This window comes from Ipomoea nil, unplaced genomic scaffold, assembly GCF_001879475.1.
Source record: "Ipomoea nil cultivar Tokyo-kokei standard unplaced genomic scaffold, Asagao_1.1 scaffold0317, whole genome shotgun sequence".
Taxonomy (NCBI): domain Eukaryota; kingdom Viridiplantae; phylum Streptophyta; class Magnoliopsida; order Solanales; family Convolvulaceae; genus Ipomoea; species Ipomoea nil.
This window is the reverse complement of record NW_017616745.1, coordinates 4,509,366-4,533,153: the sequence shown is the minus strand read 5'-3', so window position 1 is coordinate 4,533,153 and position 23,788 is coordinate 4,509,366. Positions and strand designations below refer to the sequence as shown.

The following is a 23,788-nucleotide window of genomic DNA, read 5'->3' as shown; positions in this document are numbered from 1 at the left end:
AGCCTAAGTGTGTCTTTTGTGGAATGATGGGGCACACCATTGACAAGTGCTACAAAAAGCACGGTTACCCTCTCGGGTGGGTGCCGGGCTAGAAGTCTACGCTTAAACAGCAGAATACCGCGCCAAGTGTGGTGAACAACGTAACTGACATAGGGATTTCCAGTGAACAATTCCAAAAATTAATGATAGTTTTGCAGAGTCAGATGGGGCAGTCTGCTGGTTCTAGTGCCACTACTGCAGTGTCCCTAATTCCAAAATTCATTGAGGATGATAAAGAAGGCAGATATTCTATCTCTCAAGTTAATTCTCTTTCACTTTGTGCATCAACTTGAATTTTAGACTCCGGTGCTACAAACCATATAGCTTGTTCTATTGATTTTTTTGATGACTATTACAATGTTGGAGATGAGGTTAGTCTACCGAATGGTAGTCATGTTGTTGTTAGAAACAGAGGTACAGTGAACCTTGGACATAATCTATGCCTAAAAGATGTTATGCATATCTCTTCCTTTCATTTTAATATCGTATCAGTGAGTAAGTTGCTCCGGGACACGTCCTACAGTCTAATTTTCTCTTATGAACAGTGCATAATTCAGAAACCACATGGGGCGACGGTTGGTTTAGCTAAGCAAGAGAGAGGACTCTATTTGTTGAAGACATCAATGGAATCTGCTGGTCACAAAAGTTTGGTTATGCAATGTAATAAAACTGAGATTTGGCATAGAAGACTGGGGCATTTTTCCATGAATAAGATGCATTTGTTTAGAGAAGCTCAAAATTTACCTATAGTAAATAAAGCTTGTGATGTGTGTCACCTAGCCAAACACAAACGCTCTCCTTTTCCTATAAGCATCTCATCTTCAAATGCTTGTTTTGAGTTAATACATGCAGATATTTGGGGGCCTTTCCCGGTAGCTTCAATGAAGGGTGAACGTTATTTTTTGACATTGGTGGATGATTACTCCCATTTTACTTGGTTGCGTTTGATGAAAAGAAAGTCGTCAGAGGTTAAAGACTTGATAAAACAGTTTCATAACTTTGCTTATACACAGTTCGGGGCCCTAATTAAGACCATTAGAAGTGACAATGGGGCTGAGTTTGATTTGACAAATTTCTATGGTGAAAAAGGGATGGTCCATCAAACTTCTTGTGTTAACACTCCGCAGCAAAATGCTGTAGTTGAAAGGAAGCATCAACACATTCTCAACGTAGCTAGATCCTTGTGTTTCCAAGCTCAGCTTCCTCTAGAATTTTGGGGCCAATGTGTCATGCATATAGCACTAATAGCCCGTTTGGTTCGCTGGAAAATATTTGAAGGGAAATGGAATTCAAATTCCATGAAAAACAAATTACCAGGAAAATAGATTTCATTGTTTAGTTGGTGGAAAAGAAATTACTGGGAATATGAATTCCATTGTTTTGTTGGGTTTGGAATGATATGGAATTATGAATATAAAGACCATTAGACCAATATGTCCTTAACAATAATATATATGTGTAATTAATAAACTTTGATGAGGGTAAAATAGTCCAATTGTGTTATACTTTCTTCCAAAATCCTTTGGAAAACAAAATATCAATCATTTGCTAGGATTTTGTTATCCTTCACTTTAAGGAAGTTAAGTTCCAATGAAAAATATGTTTCATCCAACCAAACAACATAAAACAACATTTTCCTTCACTTTTAGGAAAATGTATTCCATGAAAAATGTTTTTCATCCAGCCAAACACGCCTTAAATGTTATATAAACCCTATATTTATATTTAAATTATAATAGTTTGAGTAACTTAGTTGGTTGAACTCCAAATTTAATAGTAAAGAGCTTATGGCACAAATTCAAATCCCATTAACAACATTTTTCTTTATTTTTAGTTTACTTTTTAATATTTGTACCACAAAAATAACCATTTAAATGTCATTTTATGTTATTAAAAAAAAAAAAAAAAAAAAAAAAAAAAAAAAAAGATAAGTTGACAAACAATATAACTCAAACTCAAAGACTTTTAATAATATTCAAACTTTAACTTCTTAATACAAAAGTCTGTTTAAATAGACAATTAAGAAAAACTGAAGAGTTGCAAATAATAAAAACATGCCTAGGAACTATAAAATAAACATAATGAGAATTGAAAATACTAATAATATTTAAAGTTAATTCAAATTTTCATAAAAAGTAACTACCAAACTCCATGTCACTTAGACTTCATGCATGTGACCGACCATTGTTCTATTATTTTTCTCAAATCCTGTTCCGCATCAGGACCCTACTCAAAACTATATCTTAAAACAGTCATTTTAAAAATCAGGATAGTATTCTAGTAATAAAATGACATGACAGACGACAGAATATGTTTATTTTCTAGGATTATTCCAGGTAATAGGATTACCTCCTGAAAGGTAATGTGAGATTTTGAAAATGTAAGATTAATTGTGTGTTTGGTTTGAATGGCGTAATATAATATTACCTTGTTTGGTTCATAGTTATATTTTAAGTGATATGGATCAATTTACAATAATATAATGTCCTCAATATATATATATATATATATATATATATATATATATATATATATATATATATATATATATATATATATATATATATATATATATATATATATAGTTTTTTTTAATATTTAAGTTTTGATATACATTCATAGATATAAATAAAACACACACATATTAAAAAAAACTATATATATATATATATATATATATATATATATATATATATATATATATATATATATATATATATATATATATATATATATATTTGATTATATAAACATATATTATTATTATTATTATTAGAGCAAATTACACTTTTGGTCCTGTGACTATTGGGGGTGTGTTAATTTGGGTACATGACTTTTAAAAGTAACAATTTAATCCTTTGACTATCGTTTTTTTAGCAATTTAGGTCCTCCCGGCCAAATTGCCGGTTGAAATCGGCCGGAAAGATGTTTCAAATAAAAAAATAATATAATAGCGGGGGTAATTCCGTCTTTTTAGGTGTAAAATAATTAGCGGGAAATGCAGCGGAAGTCTGTTGGAAGTCGAAGAACAAATAGCTATGTTTTCTTTCTAAAATCCTCAACCCTAATTTCTAAAATCCTCACAGTACGAGCAAGTGATTGTGAAGTCGAGGAAGGGAATCTGTATCTACGATTGCATCGAGGGGTTGTTCGTCTTCTGCGACTGGATTCGACTTCTCAATGCGTAAAACGTCTGCCACTGGAATGGGGTCTGGCTCAACGACGCTACAGCTAAGTAAGAAAAAATTTGTTTTACAGTTGAAATTGTACGAAGTTTATGAATTTTATGCCAAATAAAGTACTTTATTGTGGAGTAGAGCATATGTAGGGTTTGTCGTGTTGTACTTGTGTCTTGGCATAAAGCATAATATAATTTGTACTTGTGTCTTGAAATTTTGGGACCAAAATCTGGATTTTTGTGTTGTTCTTTTTTGTTCTTTTGTGTTCTGTGGGTGTGACCGATCTATGGACTTTTGTGTTATTCAATTGTGTTCTGTGGGTGGGGACCATTATGTTTATAGTTTTCTGAATATGTCATGTGCATATACTGTGATTATGTAACTTTTCCATATGACTTTATTATTCTGTGTTTTGTGGGGACCACTATTATGACTGTTGAGTGTGTGAATGGTGGCTTGACAGGAGCAGGAGTTGGCCCTTTTTCAGTTTTCCTTTTCCATAATGGGATAATAAATAGGGTTGGTGAAGTTAAATACATGGGTGGTGATGTAGAAGTGTATGAAAAAATGGAAGCTAATGAAGTCTGTTTAAATGTGTTGAAGGATAGGATAAAACACTTAGGGTATAGTGAGGCAGGAACAGTACTTTATTGTTGGTGGAATGAAAGATTGAAGTTGATAAAAACAGACAATGATATAATATCCATATTGAATGAAGTCAACCCAGGTAACATGTTGGAGTTTTGGGTTGAAACACTGGATGATTTGGACTTGTTTGATGCTGACATGGTAGCAATTGAGGCAGGCAGTGATTGGGAAAATGAGATTGAGGTAGACTGTTTGGGGGTAGATCAGCAGGATGATGTAGAGTTTGGGGATGGATTAAATGCAGAACAGAAGCAGGAGGATGGGGATGGGTTAAAAATGGAGGATGGTGATGGCTTAAAACAGGAGAATAAAGTACTTTCAGTTGCTGAAAAAAAGAAGTTGAAAAACAGTTGGGATGAAATAAACTTTTCTGATGAGGACTCAATTGTGGATTCTGATAGTGATGGGGAAGGTAAATGGCCCATATTTAGAGCTGCAACAGACATGAAAGATCCCCATTTTACTTTAGGCATGACTTTTGCTTCCAAACAACAGTTTAGAGAAGCAGTTCAAAACTATGCTTTCATAAATGGCAAAGAAATCAGAACACTTAAAAATGACAAGGAAAGGGTCATAGTTAAGTGTACACAGGAGGGTTGCCCTTGGAGAATAGGCTTGAGGAAAGTAATAGGCTCATTGTCATGGAGAATTTTGAACATGATAGATGAACATGAAGGGTGTTCTTGGGTTTGGGAGAATTCTATGGTCAAATCTACTGTGGTTGCTAAGAGGTGGTCTACTCACTTAAAAGACCACCCAGATTGGATGATGAGAAAGTTCAAGGATAAGGTGTGCAGTCAAGAAGGATTTTATGTGAGTGATTCCCAAGCCTATAGGGCTATTTGGAAGTCAAAGAAGCTAAGAGAAGGTGAAGAGGAAGATAACTTCAAAAACATTTGGAGATACTATGAAGAAATTTGTAAGACAAATCCTAGGTCAAGATGTATTATCAAGACCAGTGACCTGCTAGATGGGAGTGGACAAGAAAGATTTTTGAGAATATATGTTTGCTGGGACAGTAGCAAGCAAGGCTTCAAGAACTGTAGAAAATTGATAGGGGTAGATGGCTGTCACCTTAGAAGTGCAACAGGTGGGATGCTACTGACTGCTGTGACTGTAGATGCAAATGATAGTATATTTCCACTAGCTTATGCTATTGTGGAAGGAGAGAAAAGAGAGTCCTGGACTTGGTTTCTAATGCTTCTGAAAGATGATCTGGAGATAAGCCCCAATGTGGAAGATGAATACTGTTTCATAAGTGACAAACAAAAGGGGTTAATTCAAGCATTTGTGGAGGTGCTACCTGGTGTGGAGCACAGGTTTTGTATGAGACATTTGCATGCTAATATGAAGGTGGCAGGTTTCCATGGAAAGGCAATTAAGGATGCTGTATGGGCTTGTGCTAAGGCAACCACTGTAAACAAATTCAATGATGCTTTAAGAATATTAAGGAGATTAGATGAAGATGCATACCAATGGTTAGGTGATAAGAGCCCAAAAGAATGGTCTAGATCCCACTTCTCTACAAGATGCAAGTCTGACATGTTGGTAAATAACATTTGTGAGTCTTGGAATTCATCTATATTGGAGGCAAGGGACAAGCCAATCATTGACTGCTTAGAGTGGATTAGGAGGATGATCATGGGTAAATTGTTTGAGAACAGGCAGAAAGCAACTGAATGGAAGGGTTTGATATCTCCTAACATTGTCAAGAAGTTAAAGGTGATTGAGAAGGATGCAGCAGGTTACCAGGCCACACAATGTGATTTCTTCAAGTTTGAGGTTCAACAACTATATGGGGATCGACAACAAGTTGACTTAGAAAGACAGTAGTGTTCTTGTAGGAGGTGGGAGCTGAGTGGCATTCCATGCAAGCACGCAATCTGTGCTATTTGGAAAAAATATGGAAAGGGTGGAGTGTTGGACTATGTGCATCCATGTTATTCGAAAGAGACCTATCTGAAGATATATAGTGAATGTATCAACCCCATGGCAGGTGTAGCTGAGTGGCCTATGTGTGACAGAATCCCTCCATTACCACCTTTGTATTCTGCAAAGGTAAGTATTTATCTACTAGTCATCATTTGCCACTGATATATTTTGAGTGTGTATTGTATAAACTTTTTGGTGCTATGCAGGTTGGGAGGCCAAAGAAACTAAGAAATAAATCAGTTGATGAGTTGACCCATGATGGAAAGACAGTGTCTAGAAACCATATTCAACTACACTGTACTGTATGTAGGTTGGCTGGACATAATGCTAGAAAGTGTCCATCGAATCCAAATAAAAAGGTATAATCTGATATACTTTTGCTTTAGAATAGTGTTGAGAAGTATTTATAATGTATCCATGTTTATATTTCCAGATAAAGCCCAAGAAGAGGGTCATTTATGCCACTCACCAAATCAGGACAGCAGCAGCACCACCACAATCAAGTCAGCAGAGTGGAGTAGGGCAGCAACAGCAAAGAGACCAGCCTACTGGATTACAACATCAACACCAGTCTGAAGAAAGGGAACACACTCAGCAAGAAGAGGTGAACCAGAATGCACAGGATGGAGAGCTAAATGAAGAGAACCAAACTGAAACGCAAGCCAAAACCAAGAGAGGAACAAAGATGAGGGAATCCAACAGGAAAAAACCCTATTACACAAGGAGCAAGACAGTGATGAAGTCGAAGTTCTTTGGCAACATGGATGACCCAATAGACATTCAATGACTTCAAGTTTAATTAGATTGGTTTATGGAAAATTTTTTGACTGTAGCATTGGATCTGCTATTTTGGTAGTATGTTTGACTTATGCATGTACATTGGATTGCCTTGGCTATTTTGGTACTGAATCTTTGCAACTGTAATTTAGTTTGTAGTCTGTAGGTTTTGGTGAAGTTTTTGTAATGGTGAATTGTGAAGCAGGCTAAACTGTAATACCAAAACTCAGTTTTTGTCAATGGTGAAGCAGGCTAAATTGTAATGGTCAATACCAAAACTTGCTGAATTGTGATCAATACCATAATTCTTACATTGCAATACCATCATTCTTACATTGTCAAATTGTAATGGTGACTACCAAAACTAGCCACTGCCATTACACATACAGACCACACTGGCCACTGCCACTACACATACATACCATAAATATTATCAGTTTCCTAAACCCTACAACTAACAAAGACTGCAAATATTACAATGAACACTACTACAACCTTGTTCATCCACCTACAACCATAACACACTTTGCCATCGTCTTTATCACCTTTAACCTTCATATTTAATTTGCGTATCTCATCATCTTGTCGGTTGATGCGTTTTAGTAATCCCGGAATAATTTTCTTTGAACGATAGCATATTGGAGGATCATACCAATCAATAAATCCACATCCCACCTTCCTCTGAATTAATTAAAAAAAAAAAAAAAAAAACTCAATTACCTTCGAAAATTAACAGAAAAATTTTAACAAAAATTGGAGAGAATAAAATCAGAACTTACATTACCACCGGAGCATTGCCAAAATCTACGACCTGGATTTTCATTTGTCCATGAAGTTCGAATTTTCAGTTGTTCACCACATCTACAATGGATAATTGGAAACCTTTCCCCAAATTCATAGTACTCACTACCATCATTGGAAGAACAAGAGGAATACGAATTCGCCATACCCAGAACGAGTAGATGGGGAATGATGCGTGCCACTGCTTTCTTCTCTTCGTACTGGGTTCGTCTTCTTCGTGCCCCCTGCTCAACAAATCTGCAATGCAATTAGGGTTCTTCGTACAAGGCTATTCGCATATCACCAAATACGGATAATATATAATTTGCAACTAATTATTTTACACCTAAAAAGACGGAATTACCCCCGCTATTATATTATTTTTTTATTTGAAACATCTTTCCGGCCGATTTCAACCGGCAATTTGGCCGGGAGGACCTAAATTGCTAAAAAAACGATAGTCAAAGGATTAAATTGTTACTTTTAAAAGTCACGTACCCAAATTAACACACCCCCAATAGTCACAGGACCAAAAGTGTAATTTGCTCTTATTATTATTATATAAGGATTATTTAACAAGGACAAAGTTGGAATAATTCAAGGTAATCTGAGATTACCTAAGAAAAATGAGGGTAATCACATTATCTTCAAAAATTAACGTCACATCAGCTTTCAGGTAATATAACATTACTTGGTAATCTCATAGCTTGAACCAAACAAGGTAATATAACATTACCCGACTCATATTACTTAGGTAATCTAAGATGACCAGAACCAAACGCCCCCTAAATGTAATTTCCAAGTAATCCCCCTCAGGCTTCAAGCTGATGTCAACCATCCTGTACCTTTGCCCTGTCCTCTTAATGGAACTCACCAAGTTGCATGTTAATAAATCTTATTTGCATTCTGCTTTGTTGCAAACATTAATTTTCTCAACTTTGGCAATGATCTCTTCTGCAGAAGAATTTCAATTATATATCCCCAGCATGAACAGAAATTTACAGATTAGGAACAGCTCCATGTCCACATATGGTTACAGAAGAATCATACAACTAATACTAGCACATGAAGATGATCCCAAAAGACTTTGCTTTGTACTCCATGGCTGGATTCCCTCATCTTGGATCTAGCTCAGTAATGGACACTTCATTTATAGACAATGGCATCGACTTACTCGTAGACTGATCTGACTCTAGCCATTTGGGCTTCATCTCTGATCTTCCACTAAAGAAAAATCCTGGTTGAAGAGGCGGTGACCTAGTGACAGAATGACTATTGAGCATAAGGACGACTTTTGTTATTGTAGGCCTTTCATTGACATCTTCTTGAACGCATAATAAGCCTATATGGATGCATTGAATGACTTCATTTCTTGTGTACGATTCTCCAAGAACTGGATCCACTATTCCTAATGGTGTGCCATCCCTCCAATGTTTCCAAGCCTACAACATTAAGTTATAAAATGGTTAACAATATTAATGATTTTGCAGAATTTAGAAGATTTTATGATGGTTTTTCTACTCACATAGCTAAGGAGGTCATCTGCTCCACTTGTTTCACTGAAGTTGGAATTCTTTTTCCCGGTTATAATCTCCAAAAGAAGAACGCCAAAACTGAAAACATCAGACTTCACGGAGAACTTGCCATGCATTGCATACTCAGGAGACATGTAGCCACTATCAGTCATTACATAAATTTAACATCTTAGTAGAGACATGGAAACAGATGAAGAATTTCTAAGTTATAGTCAGAATGAAGACAGTTTTTTGCAATGATGGATTGAACAACAAAGGATCTAACGGTTGTTGTTTGCTCGCTGAGATTGTAGATGCACTAAGCTAAAGATGAAAAGGAAAACTTACTAGGTTCCAACAACTCTGCTTGTATTTCCTTGGGTTTGATCAGCTCCAAAAATTTTGGCCAAGCCAAAATCTGCTATTTTTGGGTTCATATCTTCATCCAACAGTACATTACTTGCCTTGAGATCACGATGTATGATTCTAAGACGAGAATCTTCATGTAGGTATAACAACCCTCGCGCTATCCCTTCAATAATCTTGTATCGCCTTGACCAATTCAAAAGGTGCTTCTTTTCGGTATCTGCATACAACAAAAATGTATGTCACACAGATATATAGGGAAATTATGTAACTTAATTAATTTCAGAACACAAGAATTCGAAACCCAAAATGAAAAAGTAATGGTACAGAAAAACAGTACTAGAATGAAGAAATCTTCCAGTGTTAGTTTGTTGTTTCAGTTTAAAAATCCTAACAAGAATTTAACCAGAATCCATAGTAAAATCTACAGTGCATGTAGAAAGTGAACATTCAAGATAAGATGAACTGAACTATGAAACTTCTGTGATTTAAACTAACCAAATAAGAAGTAGTCAAGACTTTTGTTGGGAACGAATTCATAAATGAGTATCTTTTCTTTGTCTTCTGAGCAAAATCCCAGTAACCTTACTAAATTTCTATGTTGAAGCTTTGCAACAACTCCAACCTCATTCTTGAATTCTTGACCTCCTTGTCTTGAGCTTTTTGACAGTCTTTTTACAGCTACCTCTTGTCCGCTAGGAAGCTTTCCCTGGTCGAGTATTAGTTATTATCAATAAACAATACATTACAATAGGCTAAAATGAGCATAGCCAAAGACTTCACCTTATATACAAAACCATATCCACCTTCGCCAATTTTACTTTCTGGTGAGAAGTTATTTGTAATAACTTGAATTGTAGCAAAATTGTATTGGGAGAACGCCTCAGTTGAAATCCCAGACTCATCTACGGGAAAGATGGAGATTACAAAATTGTGAATTGCAAATATGGTAATAGTAATACAATTAAGGGCAGAGAAACTCAAATCTCAAATCTCAATCAATCTGGTTCTTAACCTTTTGTCTGTGCTGTAGTTATTGATTTCTTCTCTCTTTTGATTCTCACAAAACAGAAGATGGCAATGAAGAGTATAACCCCAATGACCAGAACTACAATGGTAATAATCAATTTTGATGAAGAATTTCCTTTGTTTCCTGCATCAACAATGTTTGTTTCACGGCTTATCACTACATCAAAGTTATAATAATTCATAGCAAAGGTTCAATTATATAAGCCAGGCTTAATTGCATAGTATACTCTTACTGGGACTCGTTCCTGTAACTAGATTTAGATACCACATGTTGGTTTTGTGACCCGGAGTAATCACTCGGCGGGTCAACATAACTGATTCAAGTAATATATATATAAGTGAAAAAATAAATAGAGACAAAAATTTTAACATGAAAATCGAATGGTGAAAATTACGAGTTTCTTTGGGAGGTACCAAGCCTGAAATTCACTATTTTGTAAGCATTTTTGTACATGTATCATTGTCCTCCGGCCTCTTTGTTCCTGACTACCCTCTTTTATAGTAGAAGAATGAGTAGTGTACATGCATGGTAAGTAGGCTCCCTATAATAATTGGACATTTATGGGTAATTAATACGATATATGGGCAATTAATTGGAGGTTATAACATGTCCCAAGTGCTGATTGTTGAGTCCGAGTGTCATGCTTGACTGCTTGCTAGGTGGTACGGACTAGGTATTCATGCTGGGTATCCATCACCACCTATTAGGATTAGCAAAGCGCGCAACTTTATTTTCTTATATAGTCCACCACAATACTTTTAAGAGGCATGATGTTGGCAAATTATTGTGTGGACTATGGTCCACACAGTGTTATGTGGACCATAACAAAAAGTACATTTTTAATAAACTAAGGCTCTGTTTGACAAATCTAGCTGAAAAGCTATAAGCTAGGAGCTGAAAGCTGAAGAGTTATAAGCTCGGAGCTGAAAACTGAAGAGATGTTAAGCTAGTTGTTATGATTGAAAGTGTTTGGTAAATTAACTTCTTGATAAACTGATAAATGTAGAAATACTAAAAAGGACATCTTCATAAAATTTAAATTAGTTTGTTTACATATTAAAATTTAACATTTTGTCTTTAAAAAAAATTAACATTTTGAAATAAAATTATTAGCATAATAATGATCTAGCATCTCATAATGAAGTAAAAATATTGTTGCAAATCTCATAATAATAATAATAATAATAATAATAATAATAATAATAATAATAATAATAATAATAATAACAATTGTATTGAAAGTTGCGGATAAAGGAGAAGAGTAAAGAGTTTTAATTGGGAAGGGTAAATTATGTCATTTCTTTAAAATAATAATGATAAATATGGAAAAAAAGTTTGGAAGTTATGAGCTCATTTTGAAACACTACCTAAGGTAGCGTTCCAAAATAAGCTCTTATTTTAAGCTAGAAACTTATTTTAGAAACATTACCAAACAGAGCTTATAGCTTATTAGTAGTTTAAAATAAGCTATAAGCTCCTAAATAAGCTCTGCCAAACAGAGCCTAAATGTACATTATTTTTGTACTGTATGTACATTATACAATATAATGTACACTCAGTACAAAAATAATGTACACCCCCTGAATACAATGTACATTATTTTTGTACTGAATATACATTATTTTACAATATATAAAATATGGTCCACACAATAATAATTGCATGATGTTAGACTAAGACGTTCAAGCCTCCCCTAAAAATCCCAAACTACTAATGTTGGACTTGGGCCCTTTATGGGCCTCCGCTCAACAAACCGAAACGACGAAACCCACCACACTGAAAAAGGCAAATTATGTTGTGCAACCGTGTGTGTTATGAATGGTGCACACAGTTCTATGTTCATAATTACTGAACTATATGTTCATAATTATAAAGCTATAAATTCATAATTTTTGAACTTCATATTCATAAGGGAAAAGGGTCAAATAGGTCCTTGAACTTTAGCTTAAAAGTCAATTAGGCCTTTAAACTTTTTAAAGGTGCAATTACACCCCTCAACAATTCATTTAAGTGCAATGAAGCCCAAAAATAAATTAATGACCTGCTATCACAGGTCATTAGGGTTCAGGCCACCTTCCGACGAATTTTCCGGCCAAAAAAAAAAAAAAAAAAAAAAAAGTGACCGGTGAAATTTCCGACAAAAAAGTGACCGGCGAAATTTTTGGCAAATCTGGGTCGGTTACTGGTCACTTTTTTTTGCTGGAAGGTGGCCTGAACCCTAATAACTTATGATAGCAGATCATTAACTTGTTTTTGGGCTTCATTGCACCTAAATGAATTGTTGATGGGTATAATTGCACCTTTAAAAAGTTTAGGGGCCTAATTGACTTTTAAGCTAAAGTTCAATGGCCTATTTGACCCTTTTCCCAAATATTGAACTCTATATTCACAATTACAGAACTCTATGTTCATATCTCCAATTGTTGAACTCTGTATTCACAAATCACATAACTATATGCTCATAATTTGATAACTATACAGTTTAGAAATTATGAATCTACAGTATGGAAATTATGAATCTGCTGTATTTAAATTATAAATCTACGATTTAGAAATTATGAATTCACATTATAGAAATTATAAATATATAGTATAGAAATTATGAATCCAATTCCGTGTGCACCTTACATGGTGGTGCACACGATTGCACAGCATAATCATCCACTCAAAAATGCCACCAGACAAATTATAGATCGATAAAAAATAAAAAATAAAGAAAAGATAATCCAAGAATTATTTACCTGGACTTGTTGAAGAAGTGGGTGGAGGAGGAGGGATCGGAGACGGAGCCCGTGGTGGCGCAGAGGCGGCTGTGCTATTGTAGAAACGGAAAGTTTCATACCTAATATTACAGTCTGGGGTGATAGATCTAGCACCCAATGCTGAATAACAACAAGATTGCAGTTGCTGGATAGCACTGGCTAGGCATGTCTGACAGTCCAAGTCGGAAAGATCCGGCCTGCACTGCGCAAGACTGTAGATACTCTCAGACGCGGTGAAGCTAGCTTCTTGAGTCGCGAATTTCTTGTCGGAGGATTGATCGCCGACCACTAGAGTGGCCACCTGATCCAACGTCTTTCTAACCGACAGCATGAACATATCTGGTTGAGAATCGTTCCGATTGTCAAGCAAATTTAACACGACGAAACTCTGGTCGGCTCTCCCGTATATAGGTCTGTCGGAGTAACGCAACGTACAGTAATCGTACCAGATAGTTGCACTCGTTTGGTTGGGACATTGCTGCAACACGGTTGCGCTAGCATTGCTTACACACCCCCTGCAAACGCTGGTGGAGACATCACCCCGGCACATGAACAGGCCGTACACGGCGGTGTCGGAGGCGTCGCGACCTCCGGCGACGGAGCTGTAGAACCCACTTTCACGGGTGCCGTTGGAATAAAGGACGGAGAGGAGAGAATTGAGATTGGCTCGATAAGTGCTGTTGAGAGCGTAAGTAGAGGAGCTGGGACGGCAAGAATATCCGAGATGTTGGGAGGCAGTTCCGACGAACAGAGTGATCGGCAAGCAGATGCAGAGGATGTAGCCGCCAAGCAGAAAGCAACTGAATGGATGATACATAATCTCCTACCGATTGTGTTGACCACCATGTAAGCTCTAAGCTCTATGTGGTAAAACCAACAATTTTGTTATCCAATAAAGGAAGAGACTACGAAGTACCGTTGTTTGTTCATTTGTTGTGGAAACTTAGCTAGGCATTGATGACGACAGGAGTTGAGCGTCAGAAAAGTTTTACACGGCAACATTTTGAAAATCTTGACAACCCACACCAATTAAATTTTATACAAATTTCATCTGAATATATAATAAAATATGACAAGGAAAATCAAGGACATGACTTAGGGTGTATTTGGTTCAAATATTAGAATGAGAATCAATACTTGTTATCAATAATTCTTCCAAAAGGCTGAACCCAACCCTAAGGGACCCCGCGCCATACTACTCTCGCCCAACAGAGTTTGGTGGGGTCACCCATCCTAGTACTACTCTCGCCCAAAGGCTAGACCGGTGATCATTCTTCAAAAGTTTCACCTCTATGACCAGTTGAGCTACCCATACGGGCACTTGTTAATGATAATTGATTGAAGTATAAGAAGTCACTTTGTTTAGTATAAAATAAAAATTGAAAACAAAATAAATAATAAAAATAAATATTGTTCAAAAAAATAAATAACAAAAATAAATAAATATAACACACACACACACACATATATATTAAAATTTCATATTTAATGCATAGATAAGGACCTTTTTATTTATTTATTTTTTTCATTTTTTTCTCCTTTATTTGCTATTTCATTGTTAAAAAATAAAGGAGTAAAATGGTACTGGATTTATAATTTACTTTTTAAAAATTTATAATTTAGAGGGTTTCTCTAATTCTCTCTCGTCTCTGGTTTTCGACTGATCAAATTTTTACACGACCTTCGCCTCCAGGAAGCAAGCGGATCGGAGGTGGCGTCCGATCGTCTTCTCTTGCCGCCATCTCCACCGCAAACAATGTTCGCATTCATTGTCTTCTCTGCCTTCACCGTCTTCTCTTCCACTCTCCGCCTTCGCCACCGGTTACGCCTGGCCCCACCTCTCCATCTACACCGCTACCGGTTGTTACTCCCTTATTTTCGCACGTCTGTTTCCGTTTGCTTTGTTTTACTAGTTTAATTTTGTTTGCAGTTTCTGTATTTTTCCTCTTGTTGTTTTGACGAGTTTCTTTCTCTCGTTTACTTGCCGAGTTCTTTTTTTTCATAAAGCGTGAAACGATAAAACCGGTCATGGTGTATGTAAATCTCATCTTGGGTGACAAACATGACAATGAAAAAGAGACTCCTCTGAACTAGATATTGTCAATGGATAGAAGAATGGAAATAGCTACTGAGGTGGTGTGCAAGACTATTCAACATTTCAACCAGTGTTGGGTACAATTGACCATATCATTAAAGAAGTTTTAAGCTCCTCCAAAGAATTCAATTATCTATGCATGAACAATTCCAATATAATCTTGTCTTGATATACTTTAAAGTACTTATTAAAAAGAAAAAACATTAGGCATTATCCCAATCACGCAATGCGCTTAAAAAACTAGTATATATATAACGTTCAATATATCATTATTATTATTATTATTATTATTATTATTATTATTATTATTATTATTATTATTATTATTATTATTATTATTATTATTATTATTATTATTATTATTATGTATAAGGGTATTTATCTCTTTAAAACCTATTCCATTTCTATTCCTTTAACAAAACTGGAATACAATTCCTAAACTCTATTCCTTAAGCGAACCAAACAATAGAATACAATTCCTGTTCTATTTCTTACATATTCCATTCGCTATGGAATAACATTCTTATTCCTTCCAAATTCATTCCGTGAACCAAACGTGCTATAAATGATTCGATTCCAATAATAAGATAACAAAAGTAGACAAACAAACATGGTAATGAGTATCAAAACCGTAGTAGGATGCAAAAGTCCACAACCTAACACACCCTTAGATTTAACTCCCATCTTTATTATAAAAAAAGTAACAACAATATTGACGCGAAAAAAATAGTCAATATTTATGGGTTTAATAGATTTTAGGTATTGGGTTGTAACAACGGGTTAGCTTTGGACTAGAAATAAAAAAAATGTAACCTATGTATTAGCCCAACATTTGTACTATTAAAAATTTTATTTTTTATTATATTATAAAAATGTTAATTGATTTATTTTTTTATTTATGTAATGCCCAAAAATAAGTTATATATATATATATATATATATATATATATATATATATATATATATACACGTATGTATGTATATATAAAGATTTTTGGATTTATACAACACATAAGATACAAGCTAAAACATACGTACAAAGTTATAATTTCATTAAATACTAAAATTAGATGAAACTTTTAAAAGATAATATTACGCGTATAAAGAGATCTTAATTTTTATTTAATGTTAATTATAATTGAACCACACCTCAATTATAATTGGACTTCACATATGTAAAAAACAAGAAATCTCTATATAAAATCAACATAGTTCTTACCTAGATAACCTTTTTTAAATAAATAAGTTTAACATTTTATAGTTAAATTTCAAAAAAAAATTAAATATTACATTGTATAATTGTATTTATATTTAAATAAAATTATATATACTTAGTATCATAATATTAAAACAATATTTCTAAAATTGTGCTCCTGCATTACACATGAAAAATACTAGTTAATAAAAAAACCACTATCAAATTTTTATTTCTAAAAAAACTTCCCAAATATTACAAATGGGCGGGGTTGCTTTAACCTCATCCTTCAATCATTTCGTGGTTTTATTTTATTTTACTTTATTTTTATAACATGTTAAAAGGAAAATACATTTTATTTTATTTTACTTTATTTTTATAACATGTTAAAAGGAAAAATACAATAGAAGATTGGGAGAGACAAGACTGGATGGGAATCTTGAAATAGTGGAAACACATATCACCAGCTTGGCAGCTTCCAGTCTTCGCCTGCTGTTGCCCCTTTCAAACGAAGAGGACTTTGACAGGTGACTGATTGGCACTACTTTACCATTTCCTACACAATATTTAATTACTTTGACTTTGGAGGGTTTTGCATGACTTTTATCAATCATTTATGAGTTAATGTCATATGTTATCATTTACTTGATTTGGTTACGTTCTAAACTTTTAAATTGATTATCTGTGATTCTTTGATTTTTAAATTATTTTTATTTATGGTCCAAGTTTATTATTTATGGTCTTTCAATTTTTAAAATTTAACCAGTCGTAGTCTTTTTGGAAGGACCATGAATGCTTAAAATTTGATGGTTGAAAGATCATAACTAGTTAACTCGGATCACGGATGGTAACAATTTGAAAACCAAATAATCACGAGTGATCAATTTAAAAATTTAAGACTAAAAGTGACAAAATCACTATATTTGAAGGACCCTAGATGATATTAATTCATCATTTATCTATTTAAAAATCTATTTAAATTTTAATCATTAGAACAGCCTCAACCATGTAAGATATTTAGTGATTTTTCACTGCTAAATATGAAAGGAGGGAAAGTGAGGAGAAAAAAAAAAGAAAAAAAAAAATTCTGACAAAAAACTAAAAATAAAAAAAAAATTATATTTACACACCCAATTTACACGTGTAGTGCCCACACCTGTTGCGCGCGACAGTGACATCAATAATGTGATAACTTTTCTTTATTCCCTCATTCAATAGTCCCACAAAAAATTGATATATTTACCGGAAAAAAACAACTAGCTAAAAGCCTAAAAACCCACGAATGCATGTAACATATTCTTTAGTACCCACGAAAATAGCCTATTTTTATTTGCCATATCATGAAATAAGAGTGAAAGAGTATAATTTAGGAGTACATATACTAGACCTCAATCCAAAAACCCCCTCCCAATTTTCTTCTGACTCCCCCATTTAGCATTAAATTAAAGTCGTACCATAATATCAGTTTGTGACATTAGGTAACTGAATTAAAAATATGATCCCTTAAATTGACACCTGTGTTCTAGGTAAAAATTGTTTATTAGATTGCTTTTGTGAAAAATTTTGATTGCCCTTTAAATTGGCATAAATAAAGAAAAATACAAGAAGAAGAAGAAACATCAATTTTAGGAGGAGGTAACCACGATTGCCTTTGTTGCATGAAGGGGGAAGGTGTAAGAAAAAAAAAAAGAAAAGCAATGAATACCGGAATATAATTACTACAATGAAAATATTATGTGTACGCTCACTTTATACTCAACTTTTATTTCTACACACAAAATCTTAATGTAGATACTTCTATTGAGACTAATATAAAAAGAAAAAAAAAATTATCAGAGCTACCACATCCGGAAATAAGATTTTGGAATACATGTAGTAAACTCATAATACAACTCATTGAAATTCAACTTATATAATTACATACATGTAAAAGTTTCAATGTCCAAGCCAGAAAGAGCTCCATTAAAAAACCAATATTCATTTAATGCATCAAATTTTTATTTTTCAATCTGCATAAATTTCATCCATGCTGGAACGCTGCAGCTGGATACCTCATCTTGGATAAAGCTCAGTAATGGACACTTCGTTTACAGACCATGGCATTGACTTGCTCGTAGACTGATCAGAATCTATCCCTTTCTGCATCATCTCTGATCTTCCACTAAGGAAAAATGCAGGTTGACGAGGTGGTGTCCTCGTAATAGAATGACTATTGAGCATGAGGACAACATTTGCCATTGTCGGCCTCTCGTCCACTTCTTGAACGCATAATAAGCCAATATGGATGCATTGGATGACTTCATTTCTTGAGTAGGATTCTCCAACGACTGGATCCAGTATCCCTAAAGGTGTGTTGTCCCTCCAATGTTTCCAAGCCTACAACATTTATCAGCCTCAGATCATCAGGTTAAAAGAGTTGTCTGTTAATGAAGCTAGATTTTAATATATATATCTTAGATTGTATACTCACATAGCTAAGGAGGTCCTCAGCTCCACTTGATTCGCTAAAGTTGGAATTCTTTTTCCCGGTTATAATCTCCAAGAGAAGAACGCCAAAACTGAAAACATCAGATTTCACGGAGAATTGGCCATGCATTGCATACTCGGGAGACATGTAGCCACTGTCAAGAATTAAACAAATTTAAGATCTTAGTATACCCATGGAAACAGATGAAATATATATTTCAATTAGAATGAAGACATTTCTTTGCAATGATAAATGATCTAATAGCTGTTGCATGTCCACTGAGATTTCACATAGCTAATAAGATCAAGATGAAAATTAAACTTACTAAGTTCCAACAACTCTGCTTGTATTTCCTTGAGTTTGATCAACTCCAAAAATTTTGGCCATTCCAAAGTCTGCTATTTTTGGGTTCATATCTTCATCCAACAATATATTACCTGCTTTTAGATCACGATGTATGATTCTAAGACGAGAATCTTCATGAAGGTAAAGTAGCCCTCGTGCTATCCCTTCAATAATTTTGTAACGTCTTGACCAATTCAAAAGGTGTTTCTTTTCAATATCTGCATAAGCCACAAAGTTTAAGTCTTACAGTTAGGTATGTAAATTAAGTAACTTAATTTTATAGTGCATGTCAGATATTATATTCATGATAAAATAAAGTGAATTATGAAATTCCGTAGTTTGGAACTAACCAAATAAAAAGTAGTCAAGACTTTTGTTGGGAACAAACTCATAAATTAGTATCTTTTCTTCGCCTTCTGTGCAAAATCCCAATAGCCTTACTAAATTTCTATGTTGAAGCTTGGCAACCACTCCGACTTCATTCTTAAATTCTTGAGCTCCTTGTCCTGAGCTTCTCGACAACCTCTTAACAGCTACCTCTTGTCCACCAAGAAACGTTCCCTGATCGAGTATTGGTTATCAATAAGCAATTAGCATAGACTAAAATGAGCATATTGATCTTGCATATATAGCCAAAGACTTCACCTTGTATACAGAACCATATCCACCTTCGCCAATTTTACAATCCGGGGAGAAGTCACTTGTAATAGCTTGGATAGTAGCAAAATCGTATTGGGAGAACTCCCCAGCAGAAAGTCCAGAGACATCCTCTGGAAAGATGGAGATTTCGAAATTTTAATTACAAATATGGTAATACAATTTAAGGTTAGTGAAACCTAAATAATCCCAATCAATCTGTTACTTAACCTGTTGTCTGTGTTGCAGTATATTGTTTCTTCACATTTCTAGTTCTCACAAAACAGAAGATTGCAACGAAGAGCATAATCCCAATAACCGGAACTACAATGGCAATAATCACTTTTGTTGAAGAATTTCCTTTGTTTCCTGCATCAACAGACACACATCACACTCAAAAATTTTCCTTATCTTCGGAGTTGAAAGGTTAACTCTATGACAACCTTAATATAAACTAATAACAGGGTAATGGTGAAAGATATGGCATAGTCTATGGTATTAGAATTTGAAGCTAGACAACAAGGTAAAATATATCATCAAACACCAAACAAGGCAGGAAAGAGGAATAAAAACTAATTTTGGGTGTGTTTGGTTGGTGGGTTTTGCCCATAGGAATGGGTATGAAAGTGATTGTTGTTGTTTGGTTAATAGGTTTTTAGAACACTAATAAGGGTTTCGAATACCCCATCAATTGAAAAACTCATACCCAAATACAATAACAGCATGTTTGGTTCACGGAATGAATTTTGAGGTAATAGGAATGTTATTCCATAAGGAATAGAATATGCAAGGAATAGAATAGGAATTGTATTCTATTGTTTGGTTCGCGGAAGGAATAGACTTTAGGAATTATATTACAGTGTTTGGTTGATTTAAGGAATAGAAATGAAATATGTTTTAAAAGACATAAATACCCTTATAAAAATATGTGATGTTGGTGGTGGTGGTGGCGGTGGTGGTGATGGTGGTGATGGTGGTGGTGGCGGTGGTCGTGGTGGTTCTAGGGTGGTAGTGGTGGTGGTGGCGGTGCAGTGGTGGGAGCGACGGTGGTGATGGTGGCGGCGGTGGTGGTGGTGGCGGCAGTGGTGGAGATGGTGGTGGTGGCGGTGGTGGTGGTGGTGGTGGTGGTGGTGCTAGGGTGGTAGTGGTGGTGGTGGCGGTGGCAGTGGTGGGGGCGACGGTGGTGGTGGTGACGGTGGTGGTGGTGGTGGGGGCGGCGACGGTTGTGGCGGCGGTGGTGGTGGTGGTGGTGGCGGCAGCGGTGGCGGTGGTGGTGCTGGGGTGGTAGTGGTGGTGGGGGCGGCGACGATTGTGGCGATGGTGGTGGTGGTGTCGGCGGCAGCGGTGGTGGTGGGGGCGGCGACGATTGTGGCGATGGTGGTGGCGGTGTCGGCAGCGGCGGTGATGGTGGTGGCGACGACGGTGGTGAAATAGGATAAATTTATATATAGGATAAAAAAATTAGGTTAAAGAAAAGGGTAAAAAAGAAAATAGATTCTAAAATCTATTACTGAGGGTTCAGTAATAGGCTAATACCAGGGGGCCCCTAGTAATAGCTATTACCTTATTTGAGGTAATAGGCTATTACCAGAAATAATATTCCTGGTAATAGAAATGGTTACCAAACAAAGGAATAGGCCTAATAGGCCTATTACTGGGAATGCTATGCCATTCCCAGCCTATTCCGTGAACCAAACGGGCCATAAGGGTTTCATTCCCTTATTCATTCTTAACCACTACTATTAGTAAACATTCTCATTCCACCCTACTCCCATTCCACCCTACTACCAAACATGTTAAATAATTTCACCAAAACTCACTCTCATTCCACCCTACTACCAAACATGTTAAATAATTTCACCAAAACCCACTCCCATTCCACCCTACTACCAAACATGTTAAATAATTTCACCAAAACCCACTCCCATTCCACCCTACTACCAAACATGTTAAATAATTTCACCAAAACCCACTCCCATTCCACCCTACTCCCATTCCACCCTACTACCAAACATGTTAAATAATTTCACCAAAACCCACTCCCATTCCACCCTACTACCAAACATGTTAAATAATTTCACCAAAACCCATTACCGTTACCAAGTATTTGATACCCATTCCGATTCTGATTCCTATGTGCGAACCAAACACACCCTTTGAATAGACAAACAAGCCGGTCACTGCCCGAGAGTGTGCATCAACTAACCAAGAAGGTTGCTTCTGCTGGGAGTCGAACTGATCAAATCAATAGTCTAATTAATTTACCCTTCAAATCCTGTGTAGCTCTACTAGTTATACTGTCCCGCTCATGATTTCTTAACTATTATATTAGGATCAAGTGCTTACCACTTACATAAAAAACAATAGTTAGTAACCAAGACGCAACTTTATTTCCTTACTTATAGACTGCCATCAAAATTTCAAAACGATAGATACTGGACATGACCATTATGGGCCTCTGCCCAATAACCCCCAGCCACGACGGGTGCTAAACTTGGCCCTCCGCCCAACCTATTACATATTACTCTATAATTTTACCGTGTGTTAAAAATCTTTCTTCAGTTCAATTCCTTCATCTACCACCAGTTTTACACAGGAGTAATATAAAGGCTAAAAGCTTATTACCCAAATATCCAATGGATAAAAGAGGGACCAAGAAAGTTTTACCTTCATCACTTGTAGTAGAAATGGGCGGAGGAGGACGGAGAGGAGGCGGCGAAGCCGGTAGCGGCGGCGGCGGCGGCGGCGAGGCGGCTGTGCGATTGTAGAAAAGGTACGTTTCATACCTAACATTACAGTACGGGGAAAGAGTTCTAGCACCCACCGCTGAATAGCAACAACTGTACAGCCGCTGGATAGCACTAGTTAGGCATGTCTGACAATTCAAGTTGGGCATATCCGGGGTGCACTGCCCAAGGCTGTAGATCCTCTCAAGTGCAGTGAAGTTAGTTTCTTGAACTGCAAATTTCTTGCCGGACCGATCGCCAAGAACTCCGGTGACCAGCTGATCCAGCGTGCTCCTGACCGACTCCATGAATGGAGCCGGCTGAGAATCGTTCTGTGTATTGTATAAACTGTACATGATTGACGACTGGTCGACTCTCCGGGATATAGGCTCGTTGGAGTAACGCAACATACAGAAATCGTACCAGACAAAAGCGGTCTTTCCGTTGGGGCACAGCTGCAGTATATCGGTGGTGGAATTTCTCACACACCCGCCGCAGTCGGCGGTGGAAACATCGCCCCGGCACATGAACATGCCGTACACGGTGTTGTTGCCGGAGCCCACGGCGGCGCTGTGGTAGAACCCATTCTCGCGGGTGCCATTGGAAGAAAGAGCGGAGAGGAGGGAATTAAGATTGGATCGGTAAGTGCTGTTTGGGGTATAAGTAGCGGTGGGACAGTAAAATGCGAGTTGGGAGGTAGCTCCGGTGAACAGACTGATCAGCAAGCAGAGACACAGCATGAAGCCCAGGGGAGAGCATAGTTTGAATGGATGAAACATAACTTTTTTTTTTTTTTAATAAAAATGAGTCAGTGCTCATTGGTATCTTAATTATCCAGGTATATAAACAGGAGAACACTCACATATAAAGAGGACTTGGAACACATGTTTCACTTTCATTCCATACATGTCAAACGATTTCATTCGTTCTCTCCCAGATTTTTATGATTCATAATCCAACAAACGAATAGGCTACGAAGTAACGTTGTTTGTCATGCATTGTGGTGGAAAGTTAGCTAGGCACTGGGCGGGTCCTAGACATGACAAAAAATAGCTCTTATTTAAGTTAAAAGAAAAAATTGTATTTTTGGTATCTAAGTTATAAGATAATTATAAAATTCGTTTCTAATTATTAGTTGTATTCACTTTTTGTTTTTAAGTTATCATTGGCGTTGCACTTTTTGTCCATTTATTAACAAAACATCAAGGACGAAATTTGCAATGTTAGCATAGCTTAGGGACTGAAAGTGAACACGAAAAGTGCACTACCAAAGATAGCTTTGGGGCAAAAAGTGAGC

General features: G+C 36.0%; 3 protein-coding genes across 4 annotated transcripts; 1 reads left to right on the top strand and 2 right to left on the bottom strand.

Moving 5' to 3' along the window:
- The first annotated feature begins 3,647 nt into the window (after nucleotides 1-3,647).
- On the top strand, nucleotides 3,648-5,699 carry LOC109166267. The gene has a single exon (XM_019315199.1). It carries the CDS (start codon nucleotides 3,648-3,650, stop codon nucleotides 5,697-5,699), a length of 2,052 nt encoding a protein of 683 aa, XP_019170744.1.
- A 2,608-nt stretch (nucleotides 5,700-8,307) lies between these two features.
- LOC109170152 (putative receptor-like protein kinase At4g00960) lies at nucleotides 8,308-13,906 on the bottom strand. Of its 2 annotated transcripts, none has more exons than XM_019319150.1 (7): nucleotides 13,007-13,906; nucleotides 10,251-10,388; nucleotides 10,019-10,140; nucleotides 9,734-9,944; nucleotides 9,218-9,455; nucleotides 8,881-9,031; nucleotides 8,308-8,797 (listed from the first exon to the last, which is right to left on the bottom strand). In XM_019319150.1, the coding sequence occupies exons 1-7, from the start codon at nucleotides 13,842-13,844 to the stop codon at nucleotides 8,471-8,473; spliced, it is 2,025 nt and encodes a 674-aa protein (XP_019174695.1). In that variant the 5' UTR covers nucleotides 13,845-13,906; the 3' UTR covers nucleotides 8,308-8,470. The 2 variants fall into 2 exon arrangements, with proteins under 2 accessions (XP_019174695.1, XP_019174687.1); XM_019319142.1 differs by having other exon boundaries at nucleotides 10,019-10,144; nucleotides 10,252-10,388.
- Nucleotides 13,907-18,166: 4,260 nt separating this feature from the next.
- Nucleotides 18,167-23,292, bottom strand: LOC109170165 (cysteine-rich receptor-like protein kinase 10). The gene is made up of 7 exons (XM_019319157.1): nucleotides 22,433-23,292; nucleotides 19,997-20,134; nucleotides 19,775-19,899; nucleotides 19,480-19,690; nucleotides 19,110-19,347; nucleotides 18,788-18,938; nucleotides 18,167-18,693 (listed from the first exon to the last, which is right to left on the bottom strand). The coding sequence occupies exons 1-7, from the start codon at nucleotides 23,268-23,270 to the stop codon at nucleotides 18,370-18,372; spliced, it is 2,025 nt and encodes a 674-aa protein (XP_019174702.1). The 5' UTR covers nucleotides 23,271-23,292; the 3' UTR covers nucleotides 18,167-18,369.
- Between the last annotated feature and the right edge of the window lie 496 nt (nucleotides 23,293-23,788).